Here is a 26,153-nt window from a genome sequence, read left to right as displayed (position 1 = left end):
CTGCAGCCATTAGATGCTGAACACTAGATACTTATTTGTGGAGGTCACAAAATAAGTACAGAATATGACACACGCCCTGCCCATGAAGAGCACAGCTGCTAGTTCTATATTTACAATATCTCTGGAATTCCACCTTCCCTTCTAATTTGACTGATATTTCTGCTTCTCAGGCAGCAGCAGCCTTCTGGCAACCATGAGAACCAACGTGAGGACTAGGTCAGTAAGCCGAGGATAAAGAAACAGAAAAATGGAAAGAGCCCCAGTGACACTGTTGAGCTGTTAAACTATCTAAACTGCTTGTTTTCAGGCTTTAAATCATGTAAGATAACGTGTCCTTATTGCTGCAGCCGGAAGCATCCTAAATGGTACACTCTCTCCAGGTGCCAGGAAAGATGCCAAATAGCAGGCCCAAACTGTCTCCTTACAGCTTGGGGTCCAAAACTGGAAAGGACCTTGTCCCTACCAGTCTCCATACAATGAATGCCATGAGAGAACTCTGGCTGATCCTGTTCACTCCGCTTGCCCACCCCGGGTCAATCCCATGTCTGGTCAGATGCAGTGCTGTCATCAGCCCAGGATGCAGTATTGGGTTATGGGTCTCCCATGTGGCCACAATGGAGGGCACTGTGTTTGACTAAAACCACACGTGGTGTGTACAGGCCCCATGGTGAATACAGACAGACCACAGCAAACCATCTGCTAAAATGGGGTTTAAAAATGAAGTTAACACTTGGTTCCGAGATCATCTATGAAAGCAAAACAGGTTCTAGGAGCCAGATGTGGCAGCGGTTGTATGGCAGAAAGGGTGGTACAGGTGGATTTCATACATTGATACTTAAAAAGGGAGAAAAGGGCAAGAAATCCATTTTAAGGTTGAAGAAGCAGCACAGGTGATCCCATCTTCTCTTCTAGGGCAGAGAAGCAGGCACAGGTGAAACTCAAAACAGAGCACGTAGCAGGACTGGACGTAGCCTTAGGGAACCTAGGCTTGGGTTAAGCTGAAAAAGTATGAATCTATTCAGCACCAGGTTTGGCCACAACTGGTTAGAGAATTTGTAAAGCACAGATGACGGGGACAGTAAATATGAGAGCTGGAGGAGAGTGAAAGTAATGAAAGCCAGTGGGCATGGTGGCTCACACCTGTAATCCTAGCATTCTAGGAGGCCGACGTGGGCGGATCACTTGAGGTCAGGAGTTTGAGTGACAACAAAGGGGGGCAAAACACTGATGTGATCCAGACAGAGATGACCTGTGACCACAAGCGCCCTGTTCTGTTTAGATCTGCGCTCTCTTCCCAGCAGGATCCATCAACTCTAGCGTCTCAGAGCTAGACAGACTACGTCCTAGGAAAATGCACCTCGGGGAGGCTTCCTGAGTGAAGTGGCTCCTGTCACAGTATCAACGTCATGATGTGTCTTATATCTGCTGCCCCGACCAAGAACCAGGAAACAGGCCGGGCGCGGTGGCTCACTCCTGTCATCCCAGCGCTCTGGAAGGCCAAGGTGGGTGGATCACTTGAGATCAGTTCGAGATCAGCCTGGCCAACATGGTGAAACCCCGACTCTACTAAAAATACAAAAATTAGCCAGGTGTGGTGGCATGTGCCTATAATCCCAGCTACTTGGGAGGGTGAGGTGGGAGGATTGCTTGAACCCAGGAGGTGGAGGTTGCAGTGAGCAGAGATGGCACCATTGCACTCCAGCCTGGGCAACAGAGTGAGACTCCGTCTCAAAAAAAAAAAAAAAAGGCATAGGCAGTTGGGTGGTACTGTAAACCACCTGCTCAACAGGGTGTGTTTGCTTCTGGAAAGTTTAATTATTTGCTTTTTTAAGCTGCTGCTATACAACTCACTGAAAACCAACTTTTCATTATTTAATGGCATGAGAAAAGGATCACATTAAGTAGTTTTAAAGAGGCTGTAGAGGCCGGGCGCAGTGGCTCATGCCTGTAATCCCAGCACTTTGGGAGGCTGCGGCGGGCAGATCACGAGGTCAGATAGAGACCATCCTGGCTAACCCGGTGAAACCCCATCTCTACTAAAAACACAAAAAATTAGCCAGGCATGGTGGTGGGTGCCTGTAGTCCCAGCTACTCAGGAGGCTGAGGCAGGAGAATGGCGTGAACCCGGAAGGCAGAGCTTGCCATGAGCCGAAATGGTGCCACTGCACTCCAGCCTAGGCGAGAGTGCAAGACTCTATCTAAAAAATAAAAAGAATAAAAAAAATAAAGAAAGAAAACAACATAATGTATCGGGAAACCAGACAATGAATGGGTAACATTCAAGTGATAACACATTCTCCTGGCTGCCCACATCTTGGTGGCCATTACTTTTCAGTCCAATTTTCTTATTCCTCTTCCTCTGCCTGAAAAGGTGAGACGCTCTTTGAAGCTCAACTCAAGATCACTTCTTCTTCCCAACTTAGTCTCTCTTCCTAGATGAGCTCATCCATTCCTACGCCTTCAGTTACCACCTGTTTATGGCTCACAAATTGATGTCTCAGCTCAACTTTCAGACCTGTATATCCAACTACTTTCTAAGTATAAAGACTTGACTTTCTCACAGGCACCTTGAATCTAATGCATCCAAAATTAAATGTAAGGCCTCCCTAGATCCCACCACAACAAATTTAACCCTCCTCATGGTTCTTTTCTCAGAGATTGCCACCAGCACCCAACTAGATTACAAATCAGAAACCCAGGGAGCATCCCTACCTCCTCTCTTTCCGTCACAACCCATGTCCATCCCATCACCATTTTACATCTCACACATCTCCAAACCCTTTACCCTTTATATTTCCACTGCTATTACTAGAGTCCAAGCCATCATTGTCTCTCGCCTGGATTATGGCAATAGGCTCCACACTAGAATTCCTACATCTACTCATTGCTTTTGCCAATCCATTCTCCATTCTGCATCCAGAGAAAGCTTTTCATTTATGTATTTATTTATTTTTATTTTTTAGAGATAGGGTCTCACTGTATTGCCCAAGTTAGACTCGAACTCCTGCTCTCAAGTGATCCTTTTGCCTTGGCCTCCCAAAGTGTTGGGATTATAAGCGTGAGCCACTGCACCCACCCTCAGAGAAAGCTTTTTAAAAAAATCAACTTTACTGAGGTATAATTTACATGCAATAAAATTCACCTATTTTAAGCATCCAGGTGAATGAGTTTTGACAAATAACTCCATTCTGGTAACCACCACCCAATCAAGATAGAGAATATTGGCAGCACCCAGGAAGCTCCCTCATGCCCTTTTATTCAATCTTTCTACCATGCCTGGTTCCAGGCAACGAAGAATCTGAGTTTTATCATTATAAATTAGTTTTGCTTGTGCTGGAACTTCATATAAATGGAAATATATAGTAGGCACTATTGTGTCTGGCTTATTTCACTCAATAAAACATCTATGAGATTCATCCATGTCATGGTGCGTATCAGTAGCCTGTTGTTTTCACTGCTGAGTAGCATTCCATGATATGTCTGTAACCAAGCGTGTTTATCCATTACCCTGCTGATGAGCATTTGGGTTTGTTCTACATTTGGGCTATTTGGTATTATCTTTACCCCATCCTTTTACCAGCCTACCTGGCTCTTGATATTTAAAATGCATCTCTTATGGGCATCGTGTAAGAAAGTCTTGTTTTTTATTCAGTCTAATAATCTCTGCCTTGGCGGGGCGGTGGATGGAGCAGAACTAATAGGCTTATGAATGGGATAAGTCTAAAAGCATAAAGTATTTGTAGAGTCTTGCCTTCCTTCATCTTACATAAACTCCAGATATCTGCTGTTAACCCAGTGGTTCTAAAAGCATGATCTATGGACCCTTGATGCTTCACTGAGACCCTTTCAGGGATGTGTGAGGTCAAAACTATTTTCATGATAACACTTGAGTATTCTTTGCTATTTTCACCATATTGTCATTTGCGCAATGATGCAGGAGCAATAGTGAGTAAAATTGCTGAGGCCTCAGCACATATCAAAGCAGTGGCACCAAACTGTGCTAGCAGTCATTGTACTTTTCCACACACTCAAAAATTGAAAATAAATTTTAAAAAAAGCCAGTTTCATTTAAGAATGTACTTGATAACAACAGTAAAAATTATTAATTTCATTATATCTCAACTCTCGAGTACATGACTTTATAACATTCTAAGTAACAAAATAGGACTTCTGATTGTTTTCCAGCAAAAATGTACACGCGCAATTGTGTAAGATGCAAGCAGAAGTAGCTTTTTTTTTTCCCCCAGAGAGAATATTTATCAATTAACTTCCTGATACACATCTATGATACTTTCTTCTTCCTATATGTTTTGGCTGACTTCTCTTTGAATGCTTCTTCATCTAAGAATTCCATCATTTCTATGGAAAGAATAAATTCTCTACCATGGTAGATCAAACTCTTTTTTAAAGAGTTCCTATATACCCCACACCCAATAGGGGTATATAAGACCCTTCAATCTTTCTACCATAGGGGTACACAACACCTCTACTGTTAACATCTTACGTTACTCTATGATAGTTTGTCACAATTAATGAACTAATATTGATACATTATTAACTGACGTCCATACTTACTCAGATTTTCTTTTTTTTTTTCTAGTGTCCTTTGTATGTCCCAGGATCCCGCCGGGACACTGTTCCACTCTCAACCCCACAGTAGCCACTATCTTATAACCCTTGAGTGATCTCACCTAGCTCATGTTCAGCTTGCCTCTCAACCTTCGGCTTACAAGGGACCTATCCATGTACTCGTGTACGCTCTTATACAACTCCCTCCTCTCTGTATCTCACCCCGCAGATCTATCTGCTTCCGCTGCTCTGAACCCTGATTTCCACATCCTCCACTCCGTGGGACCACTGTGCTCTACATGGACTCCAGCTATCTGTGCCATGGTTGGAAGTAGTTCTAAGACAGAAAGTTGGGTGATCCTGGGGTTCACCTCATGAGTTTCCCTCTGTCTGGGATCAGTAGTTCTGTGCTACCTATTGTTCACTGCCTGAAAATAGTTGTCTCATCTATTTTGTCATGTTGTATAGCAGTTTATGGTGGGAGGGCTAGCCTAGTACCAGTTACTCCATCATAGCCAGAAGCAGAAGTCCAAAGAAAGCTTCAAAAAATATAAGTCTGATCATGTCACTTCTCTGGTTAAAATCTTTCCACGGCTCTAAGAATAAAGATCCAAATTTGAAAATGGCCCATGGGGTCTTGTATGATCTGAGCCCAACCTGTGCTCCAGCGTCATTCCCCCTCCTCCTCAGGCCCTCGTTCCTTCCTTAGCCTCCGGCCTTCCTTCAGTCCCTTGCCGTTTTCTCCTGTCTCTAGGCTTTTGCACATGAAAACACACTTTTGCACATGAAAACACACCACCAAACATTCTTCCCATCCTTCTTCACCAACCAGCTACAAGCCACAATAAATAAAACACTGTGAAACTAGCACAGCATTAGATGGAACACAGTCCAAAAACAGATTCATATACGTATATATTTCAACTCAGTGAGAAAGGGAGGAATTATTCAATAAGGACGGTTAGTTCAATTGGCTAGCTATGTTATCCTTAACTTATCCCATATTCAAAAAGAAACTTCAGACAAAGCATTAATAAGCAAAATGTATAAGGAACTACTCCAAATTGATAAAAAGAAAGCAACCCAATAAAAAGTGGAAAAAGGAAATGAATAGGCAATTCATGGAAGAACTACAAATAACTGATAAACATAGAAAAATAAACATAGGAAAAGACATTCAACATTATTAAGAATGAAATATAATAAAATATATATTAAAAATAAAATCTTGATAGTATCCAATGTTTGGGAGAGAAAAAGGCACTCTGCTACACTGTTAGAGTATAAACTAGTACAGCCAATTCATCAATATTTTAAATGTACTCTGACCCAGCTCTCACATTTCCAGGAATCTATCCTACAGAAATAGCGGCATGACCACTGAATTGCCTGTATCAGTAAAAAAAACTGGAAAGAACCCAAATGCCCATTAATAAGAATATATAGAAATTATAGGACATCCATACATCAGAACACAATGCATCCATTTAAAAAAATGAGATTTCTCTAAATTATTTTTAAAGATGTCTAAAGTATAATGTTGAAAGTTATAAGTGAGTTGAAAAACAAACAGTACACTACTAGTTATGCATGCATACATATACACGCACAAGAAAAGAATCTAAAAAGATACACATCAATTCTAAAGGGTAGGATTTCAAGGGGGAACTCAGGAAGCCCTTTCTTTTACTTATACACTTCTACAGTATACTATTTGATTCTGTCACAAAGAATATTTCACTTTTGTAATGTAAAAAATGTTTAAGTGTACTTTTTGAAAAAGAGAATAGATTCGCTATTACAGTCAACTGCTCACGGTGAACTACTGTAGCTTAACATTGCAGCAGGAGGCTGTACCGCCACCTCGTGGGGATATACTGCCACAGTAAATTGGTTATCTAAAAATTCCTGAATCTCAGTGCTACTGCCGTTTTGGCTGGGACAATCCTTTTCTGTAGGGGCTGTCCCGTGCATTGTAGGATGATTAGCAGTATCCCTTGCCTCTATCCTCTAGGTGCCAGTAACACCCCCTCCCCCAATTGTGACAACCAAAACTCTCTCCAGACACTGGCAGTTGTCTCCTGGAGGGGGAAAATCTCCCCTGGTTGAGAACCACTAATGTGAAAGAATGAGTCTTGTGAGTGCAAAGTAGAGAAACATAAGGTGTTCACTCATTCACTCATAAGAATATCACACCAGGTAAAGTCTTCATGAGATAATTCCCTCATGTCAGTTAGAATGAGTGTTCTAACCCACAGGTGCATGCACGCAGCGTTATTTTCATAGCTTGAAGATATTCTGCAGTTTAAATTCAGTAACAAGAAAACCCATTTTCATCCAGTAAATCCCCAATTGCCACAGGGCAGAAGCAACAAGGATGCAAAGCCTGTCACATGTATCCAGACTCCATTCCCAGGCCCAGGGCAGGACTTCAAAGCACTCTGTACCATGGCCTCATCACAGTGCGCCAGTCAATAACTACCACTAAATGTAAACCAGCTCCCTCCTGTCCCTCAATCAGCCGCTAATTTCCCCCACGTCGAAGCGTCCCTATGCCCATTGCTCTCCCAGATGCTCTCTATGGTCTACATGTCACAGAAAGAAGGTCTTTTTTTTATGCAGGGTTGGGAGGTCTGTGGAAGCTCAGCTCCGCTATCCACTGCCCTCACCCCAAATAGCACGGGCATATCATTTAACCTTTCCAGATCTCCATCTCCTCACTTGCAAAATAAAAGGCCCATATTATATATTCAAAGTTCCCTTTGGTTCTAAAATATATGAACAGGGATGATGACAAATGATCCACTGTAGGCTTTCTATACAATTGTAAGTATTTTCTCCACTAAAGATTATTCTACATACAATTAGGTTGGTGTTACCGGAATCTTTTTAATTTCTAGTGTTGGGGTCCTATAAAAACCGTGTTACTGAATAAGCAAAGAATCCTAAGCCATGGCTTCACTATACAGTTACTGTATTTCTAGGGTTTTGTTTTTGTCAGTGTGCATCATCTGATATCAATAATATACAGATGAATATTGTCTAATGTCTTCCCACTTTCACTATAGTCACATTTATTCCAGGACTAATATATGAAGCTGATTAAGGTTAAGTGGAGTTTTTTTGGACTTGGATTAATCTGAAGTGCTTCTTTATTCACCGTGTTGCTGTATCCTAGCAATCTTCCTACTAGGATAAATTGACATATCTTCTGATACAGTCAACTTTGGCAAACCAAGGAAAAACACTCAGGAAGAGGAATAAACTAGCACACGAATGAACTGATTGGGCCTCTAGATTCACTGAAGTCATACTCTTACACAAGGTTACTTCTGTAGTCAGCATGTAAGATGAAAACAGGGCAATACCAATATTGTCTTTATAAATCCTTGAATTTGCCCATAAAATACACCTAGTTTTGTGTATAGCTCTGATAATAACTCATGTATAAATAGATAAATATAGAATTTTATATAGGTATGCAAAACATAATTTTATAGTATTCTTAATTACACTAATTTATCTTTTGGTTTGGGGGGATATCTTGGTGCATATGGGTGAATTCTTGTTAAGTAAAATATAAGTATGAGATGATTTTTCCTGAGATGTTTATCTCAAGCCACTGTATTTTGCATAGATGACTCTTGGCAAAACATACCCAGCAGTCATCAAATATACAATATATATCTAACAGGTCAAAGTTCCTAGAAGAATGACTTTTCATTGAAAAACTCTATTTCACGTGATTTTTTTAACCGTATGCAAGTATTATTTTGTGTAAAATCAGCAACAAAAGCCCTAAACAAAGATAGGTTTCCCTCATCATGATGATAATGATGTTAAAATCATGATCCCTGATGATGTTAAAATTGAGAATAAGGCCGGATATTAGTATCAAACCAAAATTGTCATGTTTCATAGGCATATGTGAGTGATATAAATAGTAAGTAAGCAGCACTGGTATTCAGAGGAGGAGATTATTTTCAGTTACAGTGGCCAAGAGGTGAGGGTGGAGGTGATACCTTAAGCTGGGTCCTAAAGGAGACTAACTTGCAAAATGAAAAGAGTGATAACGTGACAACTGCCTCTTAACTTAAAGAAAACCTAAAAAGTATTAACGCCTCCTCCGAAAAGACAGAAAGCCCTACTTTAATCACTAAATATCTCTTCCTGCAATCCTCAAATCAAGCCTGGGGTCACCCTAGTTAGTTTATCACAACAGTGCAAATTATTCAGGATAATTTGCTTGGAGGAATTAATTTAACATATAAATTAATTTTCCCTTCATTGGACACCTATCAGCCAAGCATACAGGCAATTTTAACATATAAGTTAGAAAATTAGACACTCATGATTTAAAAACTAAAGAATCCAGATTACCTACCAAAAAGAGATCAAAATATCAGAACATTTACTATCTAAAGCCCCAAATCAAACCCCCACCCCAGACTTTACCACAACCAAACAAACACACTGAGCTTTAGCTTAGGTTGTAAAAGAAGAGGAATTATATTCTCCATCATGAAGGGTAAGTGTGGTCTACACTACAGCCCACGAAAGAGAACCCTGTTATAGAAATATCCAAATGCTGGGCGTGGCGGCTCATGCCAGTAATGCCAGCACTTCAGGAAGCTAAGGTGGGCAGACTGCTTGAGCTCAAGAGTTCAAGACCAGTCTGGGCTATATGGCAAAACACCATCTACAAAAAATACAAACAAATTAGCCGGGTGTGGTGACGCTTGCCTGTGGTCCCAGCTACTCAGGAGGCTGAGGTGGGAGGATCAAGGATCCTGAGAGTTCAAGGCTGCAGCGAGCTGTGATGGCGTCACTGCACTACAGCCCAGGCAATAGAGCAAAACCCTGTTTCAAACAAACAAACAAACAAACAAATCTGAGAGGAGAGCACAAGCATAGACCATACTACTAACAGTACAGTCAGAGTAAACTGAAACAAAACAAAAAAGGCTCTGTAAGTCCCAGAGTCATATTTCTAGAACTGTTCTGATTTTAAATATTTCATCACTATAATGTCCTCAAATTTTTAATATTTCTGGATCCAAATTATATTTAGGCTACAAGAGAATTATACCAATTCACTATAGTACAATCCACGAATTCATGCAATCCACCCATTCTAGGACAGACCTTTTGTTCAAGGACATCTGTCTTCAGTCTTTAGTTCTAAAATAAATTACCAAAGATGAGGACTCTGAAGGAACAACAATGGTTTCTACCAATCCAAAGCCAACTGGCTCCAGGAACTATGTTTGGAAATGACCTTGTTACCAATTGTTAACAAACATTACTTTAAGAAGTCTTATTCTAATGACAGACACTCTTATAGACGACCCTCCCCAACCCTTTTCAATTTCTTAAAGTTACGAAGGATTTTGGGCATTTCAAAAATTATTTCCAGATATCACCGTTTATTCAGAGTGGTCTGTCTCACCGCTAATTTTCAGAACAAAAATCCTTTCTTCTCTAACTTCAGTTGTGCCTTCTGTAATTCAAGCCCTGTTGAATTTCAAGCTGTACTAACACCGACTTCTTTAAACAGAAGAGAAGGATAGGAAAGCAGGTGAGGAGAGAGAGTTCAGAATAGCCCTTTTAGTGAGAAAAATAGAAAGCAGGGAAATCTCAGGTTCTGGCTAGTACACTGGGAATGATATGGGAAAGTCAAGGGACTCCAATCCTATACAATTGGATTACTCTCAGGTAACTGAAATGCATCTAAAACAGGAAGAAAAAAAAAAGGCAGGGAAAATAATTCATGGAAACCAAAAAAGTGACTCTAACATCAATTTAAGCTTAGGAAGATTTGAAAGAAAAAAAAAAGGTTTGCATGTAAGTGTTGAGTCACAGCATAACCAAAAAATAATGCCTGGCTTTATTAGGTACACATAAAATTTCTTAGAGCCATATACAGGAATTTTTATCAGGCAGCCTCAAGTAACTTAATCTGGTGATAGTCTGATACAAATTCATATGACCATTTTTTTTTAAATGTTTTCTACAAGTGTTGACTCAATCTTCCCTAACTCTTCTGTTGGGATTGCATAATAGTTACTATGTAAGGCTGACAGTTTCCAAGGTAAATGGTTCTTACTTTCTGAGAACTGATAGTTATAATTTCAGCCTTAAGGAAGGGGAAAAAAAAGAAAATTCTAAGAAAGGGGAGATGGAAAAAGCAAAATAGATTCCTCATCAACAGAAGACACAATAGGCCGGGCGCGGTGGCTCACGCCTGTAATCCCAGCACTTTGGGAGGCTGAGACGGGCGGATCATGAGGTCAAGAGATTGAGACCATCCTGGCCAACATGGTGAAACCCTGTCTCTACAAAAAATACAAAAATTAGCCGGGCATGGTGACGGGCACCTGTAGTCCCAGCTACTTGGGAGGCTGAGGCAGGAGAATCACTTGAACCTGGGAGGCGGAGGTCACAGTGAGCTGAGATCATGCCATTGCACTCCAGCCTGGTGACAGAGCAAGACTCCGTCTCAAAAAAAAAAAAAAAAGACACAATAACATTAAAGAGCTATTTTGAGATAAGTGAAAAAAGATTTCTGAAAAGGTAGATGTAACAGAGTTTGGCCCCATTTTTGATGTCTGGCCATTGACAGCATTTAAGTTTCCACCATTTTCTATTCTCCCCTCCTCCACACTGCCCCACCGCACACCTGGTGCTTTAGATAAAGAAATCCATGGGCATCTCCTGAGCTCCCAGCACTGGCAGGAAGCTTGAATCCCTCAAGCCCACAGATCGAAAGCTCTCCAGCCCCACTCCCTAGCCACTTTAAAGGCCCAGCCTCCTCTCTGTTCTTGCCATTTTGGACCAGCTTTCATCTATCCTGCTCTCCCCAGAAACCCTGTGTATGAATAGTAAACTTTCAAGTTCTCTTAGTGTGTGAAATGTCATCAGTCTTGACATCTGGCCTATTAACTGGGTCCCTCATCTCCCGGGGGGTGATCACAAAACAGTGGGATGAGGTAAAGCAAACAAAAGCTGCCCACAGGAGGGTATGAGCTGGGGGCAGGAATGACTACAGATTAAGGCAAAGTTTTATAGGAAGGTGGTATTAGGATATGTAATTAGCTATGAGCTTCTTTATTTTGTTTGGACATGGCACTATTTCCATCAGTACAAAAAGGGGCAACAAGCTCAGTTCTGCACAACTAGAATTTCTTGGCTTATTCCTGAGGCCAGGGAAGGGGGGTAAAATCACTGCATGGTGACAGCAGTCATTTCAGGTACAGATAAAAATACACACACATACATATAAAAATTGAGCTTTAGAGTCTATTAGGCTAGTCCAGATTTCAGTTCAGTGTTTCTTCACTTGGATTTGTGATATTCTGATAGCTTTGCAAGAGAAAATAACCGGGGTAGGAGAGGAGGGATTTTCATCCCTTAAAATATAATAAAGCATCGCCACTGTAACAACCTATAAAAGTATAATTCTTTGGTATTTAACAAAATGAAGAGTCTGAGTGGATTTGTCCAGACATTCAGGGAGATTCTCCACTGTGAAGTCTCTGGTGTCTAATAAGGGCTGAACTACACGAAAGCTCTGCCACATTTATGTGACAGAACTCATACCGGAGAAAAACCCTACAAGTGTAAAGAATGTGGTGAAGCCTTCAGTCAGAGGTCAACTCTTACAAAACATACAAAAGTCTACACTGGAGAGAAACCCTACACCTGTAAAGACTGTGGGAAAGCCTTCAGCCAGAGTTCATCTCTTACCCAGCATCAGAGGGTTCATACTGGAAAGAAACCATTTGATTGTCAGGAGTGTGGGAAAGCCTTCAGTAGAAGCGCCCATGTTACCCAACATCAGAGGATCCACACTGGAGAGAAGCCCTGTGTATATATACATACATATGTGTATATACACATACGTATATATACATGTGTATATACATATATATTTGCATATATAATATAAAAATATATATATTATATACTATACATATATATATACATTTTTTTTGCAGATACTTGAATGTTTGTGTTCGTTAGAGTTCTAGGCTCTCTTGTAACTCTTTTTGTGCTCTTTGGGTGATATTATCCACTCCCATGGCTTCAATTTCATCCATTCTCAGGCAACACCCAAATCTGTACCACCAGTTAAGATCTCTTTCCTTTACTAAGATACATTTGGCATGTCGTCCTTATATTCATCTAGCCTCCAGACATTACCACTTAGAGCAGGTTTTCTCAACTGCAGCACTATTGACGTTTTAGACAGACAAGTCTTTGTGTGGGGCCCTGTCCTGTGCATTGTAGGATGTTTAGCAGCATCCCTGGACTCTACTCACGAGATGCCCATAGCACACTTCAGACATTGCCAAATGTCCCCTGGGGGGCAAACTTGCCCCTCGTTAAGAACCACTGGTTTAGACTTATTATAGACACTTCAAACAACTTAAGATAAACTGAACTCATCTTCCACTCCCTAAATTTGCTACTTCTCCTGTGTTTTCCATCTCAGGGAAGAGAACTTCCATTCACCTACACATCCAGACCAGAAACCTGAGAATTTTTTCTTTTTTTTTTTTTTTTTTTCTTGAGACGGAGTCTCGCTCTGTCACCCAGGCTGGAGTGCAATGGCATGATCTCGGCTCGCTGCAAGCTCCACCTCCTGGGGTTCACGCCATTCTCCTGCCTCAACCTCCCAAGTAGCTGGGACTACAGGTGCCCGCCACCACGCCCGGCTAATTTTTTGTATTTTTAGTACAGATGGGGTTTCACCATGTTAGCCAGGATGGTCTCCATCTTCCTGACCTCGTGATCCGCCCGCCTCGGCCTCCCAAAGTGCTGGGATTATAGGCGTGAGCCACCGTGCCTGGCCGAAACCTGAGAATTTTCTTTGTTACTCCCTCACCTCTCAAATCTACACAACAAATTATGTCAATTTTATATCCTTAAAATTATTCAAATTCTTTCCTTCTCTTCATATTTCTTATATAGCAGAAAACTAGGTAGGATAAGGACAGAGTAAATGAAGAAGTGATTCCAGCTACTAAAGAGGAAATGGGAATAGCCTCATAAAATGCCTCAGGATGAGGCACAAAGCTGATCTCTGGATCATGTGTTGGGCTTATAACTTTAAGGAGGAAGTATCTCTTCCTTGAGTCTGGGAAGAAATAAAGAGGTAAGCTATTAGGATTCTGATGTGGTCAAGTGAAGATGAGACTGCAGGGGGATTCAACATTTTCTACAGGCCCGGAGGATTTGGGAAGAACCCCTAACTCTTATTTCTAAAGATGCAATCCGCCTTGTTCTCACTTACGTGTACAGCTGCTTCTTGGCACCTCTCCCTCCTGCATTTGCGTTCGTGGGCTTACCACTTCTTCCAACTAGGAGATGATACCAGGTTTGGAAAATGGAAATCCTACTCAAGAGATACAAACAGAATGTAATTTTAAGTTCAAAAGAGAAAGGACCACTCTATTCTCAGTCCCACTCTGTTGCATTTTAGAGAGGAGAAAATGAAATAACTAATTGTCAAAAGCAATTAAATAATTTCTACCCAAGTAGGGTGAGAAACAGTTTAAGGATCTGATCTGGATTCTGTGGGGGAAAATAACCAAAGCCTCATTTGTTATCATCCCCTAATAGAAGCAAGGGAATCTTTAGAAGGCAAAGGTATCCTGAAAGGTCAATCTGGGGTGGAAGGACCCAAGCTCACCCAAGGAGACCAGGTTCCTATAGTTCTCCAGCATTACATCCCTGTACAAGACTCTCTGAGCAAGGTCCAGTTCTCTCCATTCTTCCTAGTGAAGTTCACAGCCACATCCTTGAATGACATAAAGCCCTGAAACACCTGCATGGGGTTCTGAAGAAAAAGTTAAATGAGGCATACTTAGGGGAGACTGATGGGATGGAGAGGAAATAGATTAAACTATGTTCACAGTGTCAAAGAAAAGATTTTATTGACTCGTATATTAAAGAACCTTAAAATCTTAAAATGCATATACCCCTTTGACATAATTTGATAGTTTTGTTTTACAGTAATTTTATATATAGAACTCAATTATAAGAAAACTATCGGCTGGGTGCAGTGGCTCACGCCTGTAATCCCAGCACTTTGGGAGGCCGAGGCGGGCAGATTACGAGGTCAGGAGATCGAGACCATCCTGGCTAACACGGTGAAACCCCATCTCTACTATAAATACAAAAAAAATTAGCCAGGCATGGTGGCGGGTGCCTGTAGTCCCAGCTACTCGGGAGGCTGAAGCAGGAGAATGGCATGAACCCGGGAGGCAAAGCTTGCAGTGAGCCAAGATCATGCCACTGCACTCCAGCCTGGGCAACAGAACGAGACTGTCTCAAAAAAAAAAAAAAAAGAAAACTATCAGAAATATGGAGAGTTATAAACAAAGAATCATATCTATTTATACCTTACAATAGAAAAACAGAAAAATCGTTCTAAATAACCTAAATGTTTGAGAACAGTGCTACGAGCTGCTAACTGTCCATGAAAATATACCTCCTCCTCTCCTTTCTAGGTATACAAACATTTCCCAACCTCCTGTAGTTAGACCTGGCCATGAGATCCTAACCAATGGAATGCAAGCAGGAGTGATGTGCGCCCTTTCCAGGCCTGACTCACGTATATTCCTCCATGCTGTTTTCCCCTTCTGATTGGCTGGTAGGGCCATGAGCCCCAGAGTGAGTTTGGAAGCCATGTGGTAAAGAGGCTAGAGCTTCAGATAGCTCAGGTCCCTGAATGGCCATCCTATCAATCTATATACCCAGTCACATGGCTATGACAGCAAACAATACACTTCTATTGTATTAAGGCCATATATATTTTGGGTCTATTGGTTACAACACTTATTAGTAAGCCAACCCAAACTAATTCAGAAATCAGCACCTTCAAGTGGGAGATATCATAATAAAAAGTTCAAATACACAGGTGGCATTGGATTGACAGTCAGGTGGCAAGCTTCAAAGAAAAGAATATTTACGACTGGAGAAATGCAGACTCTCCTTTTTTTTTTTTTTTTTGAGATGGAGTCTCACTCTGTTGCTGGAGGGCAGTGGCCACGATGATCTCGGCTTACCGCAACCTCCATCTCCCATGTTTAAGCAATTCTCCTGCCTCAGCCTCTTGAGTAGCTGGGACTACAGGTGTGAGCCACCACGCCCAGCTACTTTTTTTTGTGTTTTTAGTAGAAACGGGATCTCACCATGTTGTCCAGGCTGGTCACGAACTCCTGACCTCAGGTGATCCGCCCACCTCGGCCTCCCAAAGTGCTGGGATTACAGGCATGAGCCACCACATCCAGCCAAAAGATGCAGACTCTTAATATACACTGGCAAACTAATTAGCAACTATGAGGGCAGGGCAAATGCTCACTGGGCCTGTGGCTCTAGAACAGGTTGGAAAGCGCCGGAATGCTCTTTGTGTAGAATGCTCCTGGATATGTCTGGCGAACAAAGAATGAGTTAAGTTCAGGAAACAATGTGTCAATTTTCAAGCCAAAACAAAAGAGAATAGAGTGCAGAAATCTGAGGCCTCACGTGGTTGGAAAAGCAAACTTTCTAGATCTTATACAGTGGGAAGTAAGTCTAACAAGAGTTTTGAGGAATAAAGGCCCACTACACCTGTTAACTAAACAAAGTGATTTAGCCCTGTAAAAAAAACGTCAGATTAAGGATGTGGCCTTCCCACCCAAGCCTATTGTTCAGCCGGCCTTAAGGTTATCTTCAGTTAAGTTGAGAGAGACACATGGTAAGTAAGAAACTAAGAAATAGGCCAAGCTGGCCGGGCGCCGTGGCTCACGCCTGTAATCCCAGCACTGTGGGAGGCCGAGGCGGGCAGATCACAAGGTCAGGAGATCGAGACCATCCTGGCTAACACGGTGAAACCCTGTCTCTACTAAAAATACAAAAAATTAGCCGGGCGTGGTGGTGGGCACCTGTAGTCCCAGCTACTCGGGAGGCAGGAGAATGGCGTGAACCTGGGAGGCGGAGCTTGCAGTGAGCCGAGATGGCGCCACTGCACTCCAGCCTGGGCGAGACAGCGAGACTCTGTCTCAAAAAAAAAAAAAGAAAAAAGAAAAAAAAAAAAAAGAAATAAGCCAAGCTTGAGAATTATATCTAGGAAAGAACTTTGAGTATAAGAAGCCTTTAAGTTTTTGTGGAACAACACCTCCGTGATTTCAATGTACTGACTTTTTTCCTATGCCAGAAGAATCAGTATCTTGCTTCGATTCTAAGTAATTTATGTCACTAACTTTCTATAAATCTTTCAAGAATTTACTCAGGCTTCAGGACCCACATCAAATCTCACTACTTTCATTAGCCTAGGAGCTGCTTAAAAGGACTTTAAAATGCTAGCTGAATGAATAAAACCTTCCTAAATCTCTCCCAGCCAGACACATTTGCTCCTGCTCCTCCAAGTCCATACAGCATTTTCCCTAAGACACTTTATTATTGAGTAGGCCCTTAATAATAAGGGCCCTTAATAATAAGGCCCTATTTAATAATACTAAATCTGCTGGTTTGTGCCACACAGATTTGTGTACATCTTTTCTCCCGAAAATATTCTAAGCAGATGCAAGCAAGAAATGCCTCATGTGCCTTTGCATATCTACGCCAAATGTCTCAAGTGAACAAAAAGAAGCTTGATTCTTACCCAACCATGTTCTAGGAGTCACGCTCCTCAATTATCTGCTAAAGAGGCCTCATTCCCATCCTGCCCCCACCATCCTTTCTCTACACTGCCAACTGATGGGCGAGGCTACCAAGCCTCCTGACCTTCACTGCTACTGCCATACAACTGAGGAACACTCAAACACCATCTCGTTGGCAGTCCATCCCACCTGCTTGATCCTTTCCTTTCAAACTGCTGTGGCTAATGTGGTTGACGAGCTTCATGCTAAGAGAAAAAAATTTGCTTCAGGAATTAAAATAAGATTTCTGAGAAGAGAAGAAAATCCCCAACGCAATTAAAATAAAATCTCCGAGAAGACAGGAAAATCCCCAGCTCACCTGGGACTCTGCTGTCTGGCAAAGAGCAGCCATATTTTCCTTCTTAAGATACCCCTTTTGGGAAAGGGCAGGGTACTCAGAGGGCAGAACTGGAAGGAAATTGACATAAAGGAACCTGGTTTATCTTTATGTATCTCAAACCTATGAATTTAGAAACAGCCACTTATGAGAAAATGTGCCTCTGACCTTGGCTGTCCATAGCTTGAAGGATTTTACAGACATCTATGTAATGAGACTTCAAAGATAATCTCAGAGGATAGAATGAACATAAACTTAGGGAAAGGTATGACCATTAACTGGGCTCAGGATCTGCGTGAGCCACTGCTCTGAAAACGAGGTTCCCTGGGACCAAAAAACCCTAAAACCAAACAAGAAGTGCAGTGTTACAGTTGGAGAGGTGCTTAAAGACCTCCAGGCTCAACTCCTTTATTCACAAATGGAGAAAGTGACCAATTTTGTAGAACAAGAAAAAGGGAGTCACAGCAGCAAAAGACAGCAGTGCCCACCCCAGCAGTCATGGTCACAGACACCTTTAGCCACCCCATCATGAGTATTCCAGGCCCACGGTGAGTCTGTGGCCATCTCAGGCCTGTTAACACCACACATGCTCCACTAAATTGTATGTGTCGTATCATTCACCACTGCATCCTAAGCACCGAGCACGGTGTACTTGGCAGACAGCAGTCCCTAAGTATTGTGAATGAATTAATGAATGAGCCCCAAATTCCCTTGGTCTGATTCTATGCCCAACAAGCAACCTTCTGCTCATAATTTACTTCTCCATTTTGATTTTTTTGCCTGTAGGGAGAGAACTGCTGATCCTATTACCTTTGAGCATTTCTTTGCGCTTATCTCTAGGTAGTAGGGTTACATGCTATTTATCTTAGTCTACATATCATTCTATATTTTCCTAATATTTTACAGTTTATTATTTCTTCAATCCTCTCTCCACCCATCTCCAAAAAGCAGTACTTAAACCTCCTTGTGGATTTGTTTGGGGGAAGAAGTAGTTCTTTTAGGCCTCAGTTATTACCAAGTACAGGGTTTCACAATTTTGTAGAATTCATGCCTCCTGTAATCCTTTGTCATTGGAACTCTGGCTCTGGAGTCTGCCTGCCTACTGCCTTTACATCCTGGCACTGTGTAACCATAGCCAAGTTTCTTCTGGGCTTCAGTTTCCTAATTTTACAAAAGAGGAATAATAATGGTACCTACGTTGCTACAATGTGCGTTAATGCACATAAACGGCCCAAACCAGTACCTGGTACAGAATAAGCACTCAGGAAAGGTCATTTAATCATCAGTTAATTATTATTCTAAATATTTTCTGCATATCAACATTAACCAAGACTTTATGGCGCTTTCTTTCTATACTTTTTTTACGAGGAAAAAAAGGTATGATCAATATGTTTGGTCATACTCCCAAATCCCAACTTCCCCACAAGATGCCTGTCCCCTCCCTGTACTGGACACTGACAATCAGTCGGGGCTAAGGTAGAGTTAGGAACTCCTAAGTTCCAGGACTTCCAGAAATCAGAGGGCCTGAGGGCAGGATATTATAGGAAAGTCAAACAGACTAGAGATAGACTATGGAAGTCCCTCCTAATTTGGGGGATCCCTTTGTATCTCCTTAAGAGAAAGCGCTTTTTAAGAGAAAACTGAAAGAGAGCCAAGGAGCAGTCTCTAATTCTGCCAGAAATGAGCAGCAGGGCCATGGACCCTGGGGACGCAGGCCCCAGCCCTAGCCCTGAGCTCATAGAGGTTCAAGGGACTAGGGCTCTCCCATGTGCTATAATGCCAAATCAAATCATCAGCCTCTCCATACCTATTTCTTTCTTCTCTTCCAAGGAGTCCGACTTATCCCCCCTTATCCTTCAGAAAGGCAGGTGGTATAATGGAAAGAGTACGGAAGTAAGGTATCTTCTTTTTTCAGAGTTTCAAATTAAAAGGGAATATTAGTAAAATCACCACCATTCTTCGCACACTCACCACGCACCAGGTGCTTTCCATAAATCAGTATTCACAGATGAGGAAACTGTTAACTTGCCCAAGGTCTCTGTGCTGCCCACACACATTTTACAAGGTTGCTGTAAAGAAAAACTAAAATGAGGTTGTGTGTGCATACTGCAGATTCTCGGCTAATGGCAGGACCCTTTATTTCTATTTCTTACCTCTGTTCTGGAGTTTGCAGGTCCAATCCTCCATAATCATAGCCTTTGCTTCACTATTTGGGTGTAGCAACCTTTCCGTTCTCCACGTATCTTCCTGGGAATTGCCAGCATTCTACCAGAAACTGTGGTAAGAGGTTCTGGATTGAAGTTTTCCCCTTTTTCATTGTATTTCTTTTTTCATTCTCTGAGACTCTACTCAGAACACAGAGTCTGACGCAGTATCTTTTGAGCTAAAGCTAAACTCAAGAACTTCAGCAGCCATTTAATCTTCAGGAAGCCCTAAACACAGGCAAGTCTCAGTATCTTTATACCACCAGGGCCCTGCAGAGTCAGACACTGGGAACATAGACAGTTACAGACAACAGTAAGGATACTGTGCCTGATGAATACAAAAGTGCAGGGTGGTGGAAAGTGCCCTGCTGGGAGTGCCTGGATTCTAATTTCCACTATGTGCTAGTTGGCTGGGTGACCTACAACAAGCTACTTTTCATTCTTGGGTGTTTCCTTCTTACGTGCAAATGGGCAGATGGATACCTACTATTAATAAAAGCAACAACTGATTGATCCCTTACTTGGTGTCTGGCCCTGTGTCAACTGTTGCATGTCAAAATTCCATTTAATCCTCACAACCACCACTTAATAGTAGGTACAACAAACCTCAAATTACAGGTAAAGAACACGAGACACAGAGAGTAACCTGCCTACACTCACATCGGAGCAATACCACTCTCTGAAAATGTGGATAAACAGATCTCTGATATCCATCCCCTCCTACGTTCACACTTCAGTCTATAAAACGGTTCCACCACACTGCAGGCTGCAGAGACATAAGGGACGCGTTGGTGCCTAACCTGGCCCTGGTACAGGAGCCTTGGGTGCTACCTGCCTCACTTTGCAACCAAATGCTCCAGGGTATGCGGGCCCTCAGCCGGTTTCCAAGCAAAGGACCCGGAGGTGTCTCGGATAAGAAACACACATACACCCCACTCCCACACGCACAAAACCCAAAGACACGCTCCAGGGGCAGAGGGGGCGCGTCAAGGTGGCCGAACCCTAGCTCCAGCAGAAGGAATTACAGTCAGATCAGCGGGCCCGGGGAGAGACCCAAAAGGGAGCAGCCGGGACCCCAAGTCTGACAATCCACTGCTGAACACACACACCCTGTCCAGCGTCTGCTCCTCCCCGGTCCAGACACAGAGAGGGTGTCTGCTCTGGGGGACAGGGAGGACACAGACTCGCCAGGCGCGGAGCTCCTCCAGAGAAAGGGGCCGGAAACGGAAGTGCGCGCCGAGGCTCCTGGGAAATGTAGTCCGGAGCGGCCCGGGCGACAGAGCGACATTCTCTCTCAAAACAAAAACAAAACAAAAAAACTAAACAATGTTAAAAGTGAAGTTATAGAGCGGAAATTTTTTTTTCTTTGAGACGCAGTCTCGCTCTGTCGTCAGACTGGAGTGCAGTGGCGCGATCTCGGCTCACTGCAACCTCCGCCTCCCGGGTTCAAGCGATTCTCCTCCTCAGACTCCCAGGTAGCTGGGATTACAGGCGCTCGCCACCATGCCCAGCTAATTTTTTTTATAATTTTAGTAGAGACCAGGGTTTCACCATATTGGCTAGGCTGACCTCGAACTCCTGACCTCAGGTGATCCACTCACCTTGGCCTCCCAAAGTGCTGGGATTACAGGCGTCAGCCACCACGCCTGGCCCAAAAATTGTTTCTTATGCTTGATCTAGTCTGTTGTTAGAGTCTTGATTGTATTTTTCATTTAATTCATTGGATTCTTCAGTTCTAAGTTTTCTGTGTGGTTCTTTTTTATATCTCTGTAAATTCCTCATTCAAATTATGAATTTTCTTGATTTCATTGAATTGTGTAACTGTATGCTCTTGAATTCCACTGTTTCCTTAAGATTATTATTTTAAATTCTTTTTCTGGAACTTTGTATATTTTCTTTTTTTTTTTTTTGAGACAGAGTCTTGTTCTGTCGCCCAGGCTGGAGTGCAGTGGCGCAATCATCTCGGCTCACTGCAAGCTCCGCCTCCTGGGTTCGCGCCATTCTCCTGCCTCAGCCTCCCGAGTAGCTGGGACTACAGGCGCCCACCACCACACCCAGCTAATTTTTTTTTTTTTTTTTTTTTTTTTTTTTTTTGTATTTTTAGTAGAGACAGCATTTCACCGTGTTAGCCAGGATGGTCTTGATCTCCTGACCTCATGATCTGCCCGCCTCAGCCTCCCAAAGTGCCAGGATTACAGGCGTGAGCCACCGCGCCCAGCCGGAACTTTGTATTTTTTCTTATGATTGGCATCTGTTACTGGAAATTATTGTGTTCTTCCGGAGGTGTTGTGCTCCTTGCTTTTTCATGTTTCATGTGTTTCTACATTTTTCTTTCTTTGTTTCTTTCTTTCTTTCTCTTTCTTTCTTTCTTTTCTTCTTTCTTTCTTTTTCTTTCTTTTCTTTCTTTTTTTTGACAGAGTCTTGCTCTGTCGGCTGGAGTGCAGTGGGGAGATCTTGGCTCATGGCAACCTCTGCCTCCCGCATTCAAGGGATTCTCCTGCCACAGCCTCCGGAATAGCTGAGATTACAGGCATGTGCTGCCATGCCAGGCTAATTTTTGTATTTTTAGTAGAGACAGGGTTTCACCATTTTGGCCAGGCTGGTCTGGAACTCCTGAATGAACTCAAGCTATCTGCCCATCTCAGCCTCCCAAAGTGCTGGGATTACAGGCGTGAGCCACCGCACCCAGCTCTACACTGATTTATACATATATGATGAAACAATCACCTCTTCCAATTTCATGGAGTAGGTTCTGTAGGGAAAGATTTATTCATATGGGTCTTGGGGTGTTGCTTCAATGGAGTGTGTTGGCTTTTGTTCTAGGTGGATGCAGTAGTGTATTCTCTATGTAAGTTTCTTCAGCAGTAATACATGCTAGTGATGGGCCGGGCGTGGTGGCTCACTCCTGTAATCCCAATCCTTTGGGAGGCTGAGGCAGGTGGATCATGAGGTCAGAAGTTCTAGAGCAGCCTGGCCAAGATGGTGAAACCCCATCTCTATTAAAAATACAAAAATTAGCCAGGAGCGGTGGCAGGCACCTGTAATCCCAGCTACTTGGGAGGCTGAAGCAGGAGAATCGCTGGAACCCAGGAGGCGGAGGTTGCAGTGAGCCGAGATCATGCCACTGCACTCTAGCCTAGGTGACAGAGAAAGACTCGGTCTCAAAAAAAAAAAAAATGCTAGTGACATTTGTGAATGTCTCAGTGGCCTAGGCTAAGAGGTGGTGATGGCGGTCATGTGGCTTTTGCACAGGGCTATTTCTCAAGTCAGGGGCTCATTTGTGTACATGGTGGGTCAGCCAACTTGGGGTTTGGCTCACTGGGGTTGGGGCTATGGGACTGTTAACTCTGGGTGGGGACATGAATGCATTGTTGCTTGGCCAGCCTAGAGGGTGCCTGCCAGTGATGGCCTGTGGCACTGTTTCTCAGACCCTGGACACAGGAGCACAGCTGCTTGGCTGTCCTGGGAACATGTCTTCTAGGCGAAGCCTGTGGAGCTGTTATTTAGGCTTGCAACAAAGGCACAAAGCTGCTTGGCTGGCCGGGAGATGTGTGTCCTGGAGTGGCCCATGGGACTGTTTCTCAGGCCTGGGATGTAGGCACACTGCTCAGCTGACCTGGGTGGGTGTCTGCCTGGGGCAGCCTGTGAAGCTGTTTCTCAGGCCCTGAACATGGACACATGGCTTCTCAGCTGGCCTGGGTGCATGTCTGCTAAGCATGGCCCACAGGGTTTTTCTCAGGTTCAGGATGTGGGCTCATAGCTTCTTGGTTGGCCAGGGGTGGCCTGAAAGGCTTTTTCAGGCTGGCAGTGTGGGGGTACAGCTACTGGATCAGCCTTAGGGTGTGCCTTCCAGGGGCACCCTGTGGGATTGTTTCTCAGGCCTGGGATGTGGTTGGACAGCTGGTCAGCCAGCCTGAAGGGCATGTCTGCAGGAAGTGAGCCACAATGCTGCATCATAGGCCCTGATCACGGGTGTGGGGGCTTTGGGTAGGACAGGGGCATGTCAACAATGGGAGTGGGTACCACAGGGTTGTTTCTCAGGCTGTGGGCACAGGAGTATAGACATTCTGCTGATAGGGCAGCATGTCACCTGCTTGGTGGCTCAAGGACCTCTCCTGCTTTGTGGAGGATGGTCAGCAGTTTGGCTGGCTCAAGAGCATATTTTCCCTGGGTGGGATTGCCACATAGTTCCTCTGTCTCAAAGTGCAGATGGTTGGGGTCGTCTTCTCTGTTGCGCAGGACCAGAATCACAGTTGATCCTAAGCCCAATCTATGCATAGTGGGATTATGGAGTTTAGCCATCCTTGTGAGATTTGTAGAAAGAAGATGGAGCCCTGATGCCGCAGAGGTGCAGTGGCTACTGACCCCATAGGATGGTGCACTCCAGAGGTGGCTATAGTCTCAAGATGGCACAGTGCTGCTGATGCCACAGCTTGACTCACAGTGGGTGAGTGGAGGTTGGGAGCACACACTTTCTGTTCCTAATCCAGAGCAGTGTGGTAGCAAGAATTTCAGACAGCTCTCAAAACTAGGCTCAGGGCTTTCAAGGACTGTGGCATTCTCCTGTAGTAAGGACTGTGGGTAAGGCAATGGGGGCTGGTGGAGTTGTTCTGCTTACCCTTTTCCTGTAAGGGGAAGTCCCTCCTGTCTCCAGGCTGATTGAAGCTGGGTGGAGCAGATGGGGCTGCAGAGGCTGGGTAACTCTGCACTGCTCTCCTGGATTTCCAATCACCTCAGCTGCCTCTGCACTCCCCCACTGCACTCCAGTGCTTTCCCTTCAACATTTCAGTAAAATTTTAGCTGTTTTACCTGTTTATTCATCGCCTTGGTCCTTCCTGGATAGGAGGAGCGGGAGCAACATCCATACATCTCTAGTCAGCCATCTTGCTCTATTTCCAGCTCTTTCTTTGTTATAAACTTTCCTTAATCTAAATTAAGAAATTAACTTTTAACCTAATTATGAACAGATATTGAATGTTATCAATGATTTCTATTGAGTTAGTTATTTGGTTTTACTTTTCCTTAAGAATCCATTAATGTAGCAAATTTCATATCTAGATTTTCTGATGTTAAAATCAACTTGATCATGATATAGGTTAAATTCAGTTGGCTGGCCGGGTGCAGCGGCTCACGCCTATAATCCCAGCACTTTGGGAGGCCAAGGCAGGTGGATCACCTGAGGTCAGGAGTTCAAGACCAGCCTGACTAACGTGGTAAAACCCATCTCTACTAAAAATAGAAAAATTAGCTGGGAATAGTGGCTGGCGCCTGTAATCCCAGCTACTCGGAAGGCTGAGGCAGGAGAATTGCTTGAATCCGGGAAGCAGCGGTTGCAATGAGTCGAGATCATGCCATTGCACTCCAGTCTGGGTGACAGAGTGAGACTCCGTCTCAAAAAAAAAAAAAAAAAAAAAAAATTCAGTTGGCTGGCCAGGCGCAGTGGCTCACACATGTAATCCCAGCACTTTGAGAGGCCAAGGCGGGTGGATCACAAGGTCAGGAGATCAAGACCATCCTGGCTAACACAGTGAAACCCCATCTCTACTAAAAATACACACACACAAAAAAAAATTAGCCGGGCATAGTGGCAGGCGCCTGTAGTCCCAGCTACTCAGGAGGCTGAGGCAGGAGAATGGCATGAACCTGGGAGGCAGAGCTTGCAGTGAGCGGAGATCGTGGCACTGCACTCCAGCCTGGGCAACAGTATGAGACTCCGTTTCAAAAAAAAAAAAAAAAGAGGCCGGGCACGGTGGCTCATGCCTGTAATCCCAGCACTTTGGGAGGCCGAGGCAGGCGGATCACGAGGTCAGGAGATTGAGACCATCCTGGCTAACACGGTGAGATCCCGTCTCTACTAAAAATACAAAAAATTAGCCGGGCGAGGTGGCGGGCGCCTGTAGTCCCAGCTACTCGGGAGGCTGAGGCAGGAGAATGGCATGAACCTGGGGGGCAGAGTCTGCAGTGAGCCGAGAGACTCCGTCTCAAAAAAAAAAAAGAAAGAAAAATTCAGTTGCCAGTTGGCTAATATTTTATTTAGGTTTTGTACTTATGTCCATAAGTAAAATTGGCTTATAATTTTCATTTTTATTCCTTGTATTATCTTTATCCATTTTAAGAACCAAGTTTATATTAAATTACTAAAATAAATCTGGCCGCTTTATCTCTTTTTATTCCTCTGAGTTGTTTTAGAACACCTTTTATATAAGATAGAGAAGATCGGTTCATTGAAAGTTTGGTAGAATTTGGAGTGTGTCCCCATATTTTAATTTCTTTTATGGTAATTGAGCTATTGAAGTTTCCAATTTCATTTTGTACCTTTTTATTTATTTCATATTTTCCTAAACTTATCTACTTCAT

General features: G+C 43.2%; 1 protein-coding gene across 8 annotated transcripts in view; it reads right to left on the bottom strand.

Moving 5' to 3' along the window:
* TRIM16 (tripartite motif containing 16) overlaps window positions 1-22,475 on the bottom strand; it is a 56,534-nt gene extending 34,059 nt beyond the window's left edge. For 2 of the 8 annotated variants that reach the window (XM_055101937.2, XM_055101938.2), the window contains exons 1-3: window positions 20,906-22,467; window positions 19,746-19,867; window positions 19,564-19,661 (exon numbers count right to left, since the gene is read on the bottom strand). In XM_055101937.2, the coding sequence (XP_054957912.1) occupies window positions 19,564-19,584 (21 nt within the window). In that variant the 5' untranslated portion in view covers window positions 19,585-19,661; window positions 19,746-19,867; window positions 20,906-22,467. Of the gene's footprint in view, window positions 1-13,864; window positions 13,967-14,263; window positions 14,411-17,574; window positions 17,664-19,563; window positions 19,662-19,745 lie in introns of those variants that run through there. The other 6 variants (XM_063598716.1, XM_063598717.1, XM_055101936.3 and 3 more) reach the window with 5 other exon arrangements.
* Window positions 22,476-26,153: the final 3,678 nt, after the last annotated feature.

This window comes from Pan paniscus, chromosome 19 (genome assembly GCF_029289425.2).
Source record: "Pan paniscus chromosome 19, NHGRI_mPanPan1-v2.0_pri, whole genome shotgun sequence".
Taxonomy (NCBI): Eukaryota; Metazoa; Chordata; class Mammalia; order Primates; family Hominidae; genus Pan; species Pan paniscus.
Note: the sequence above shows the minus strand (reverse complement) of the source record. Positions and strands in the feature narration are given on the sequence as shown.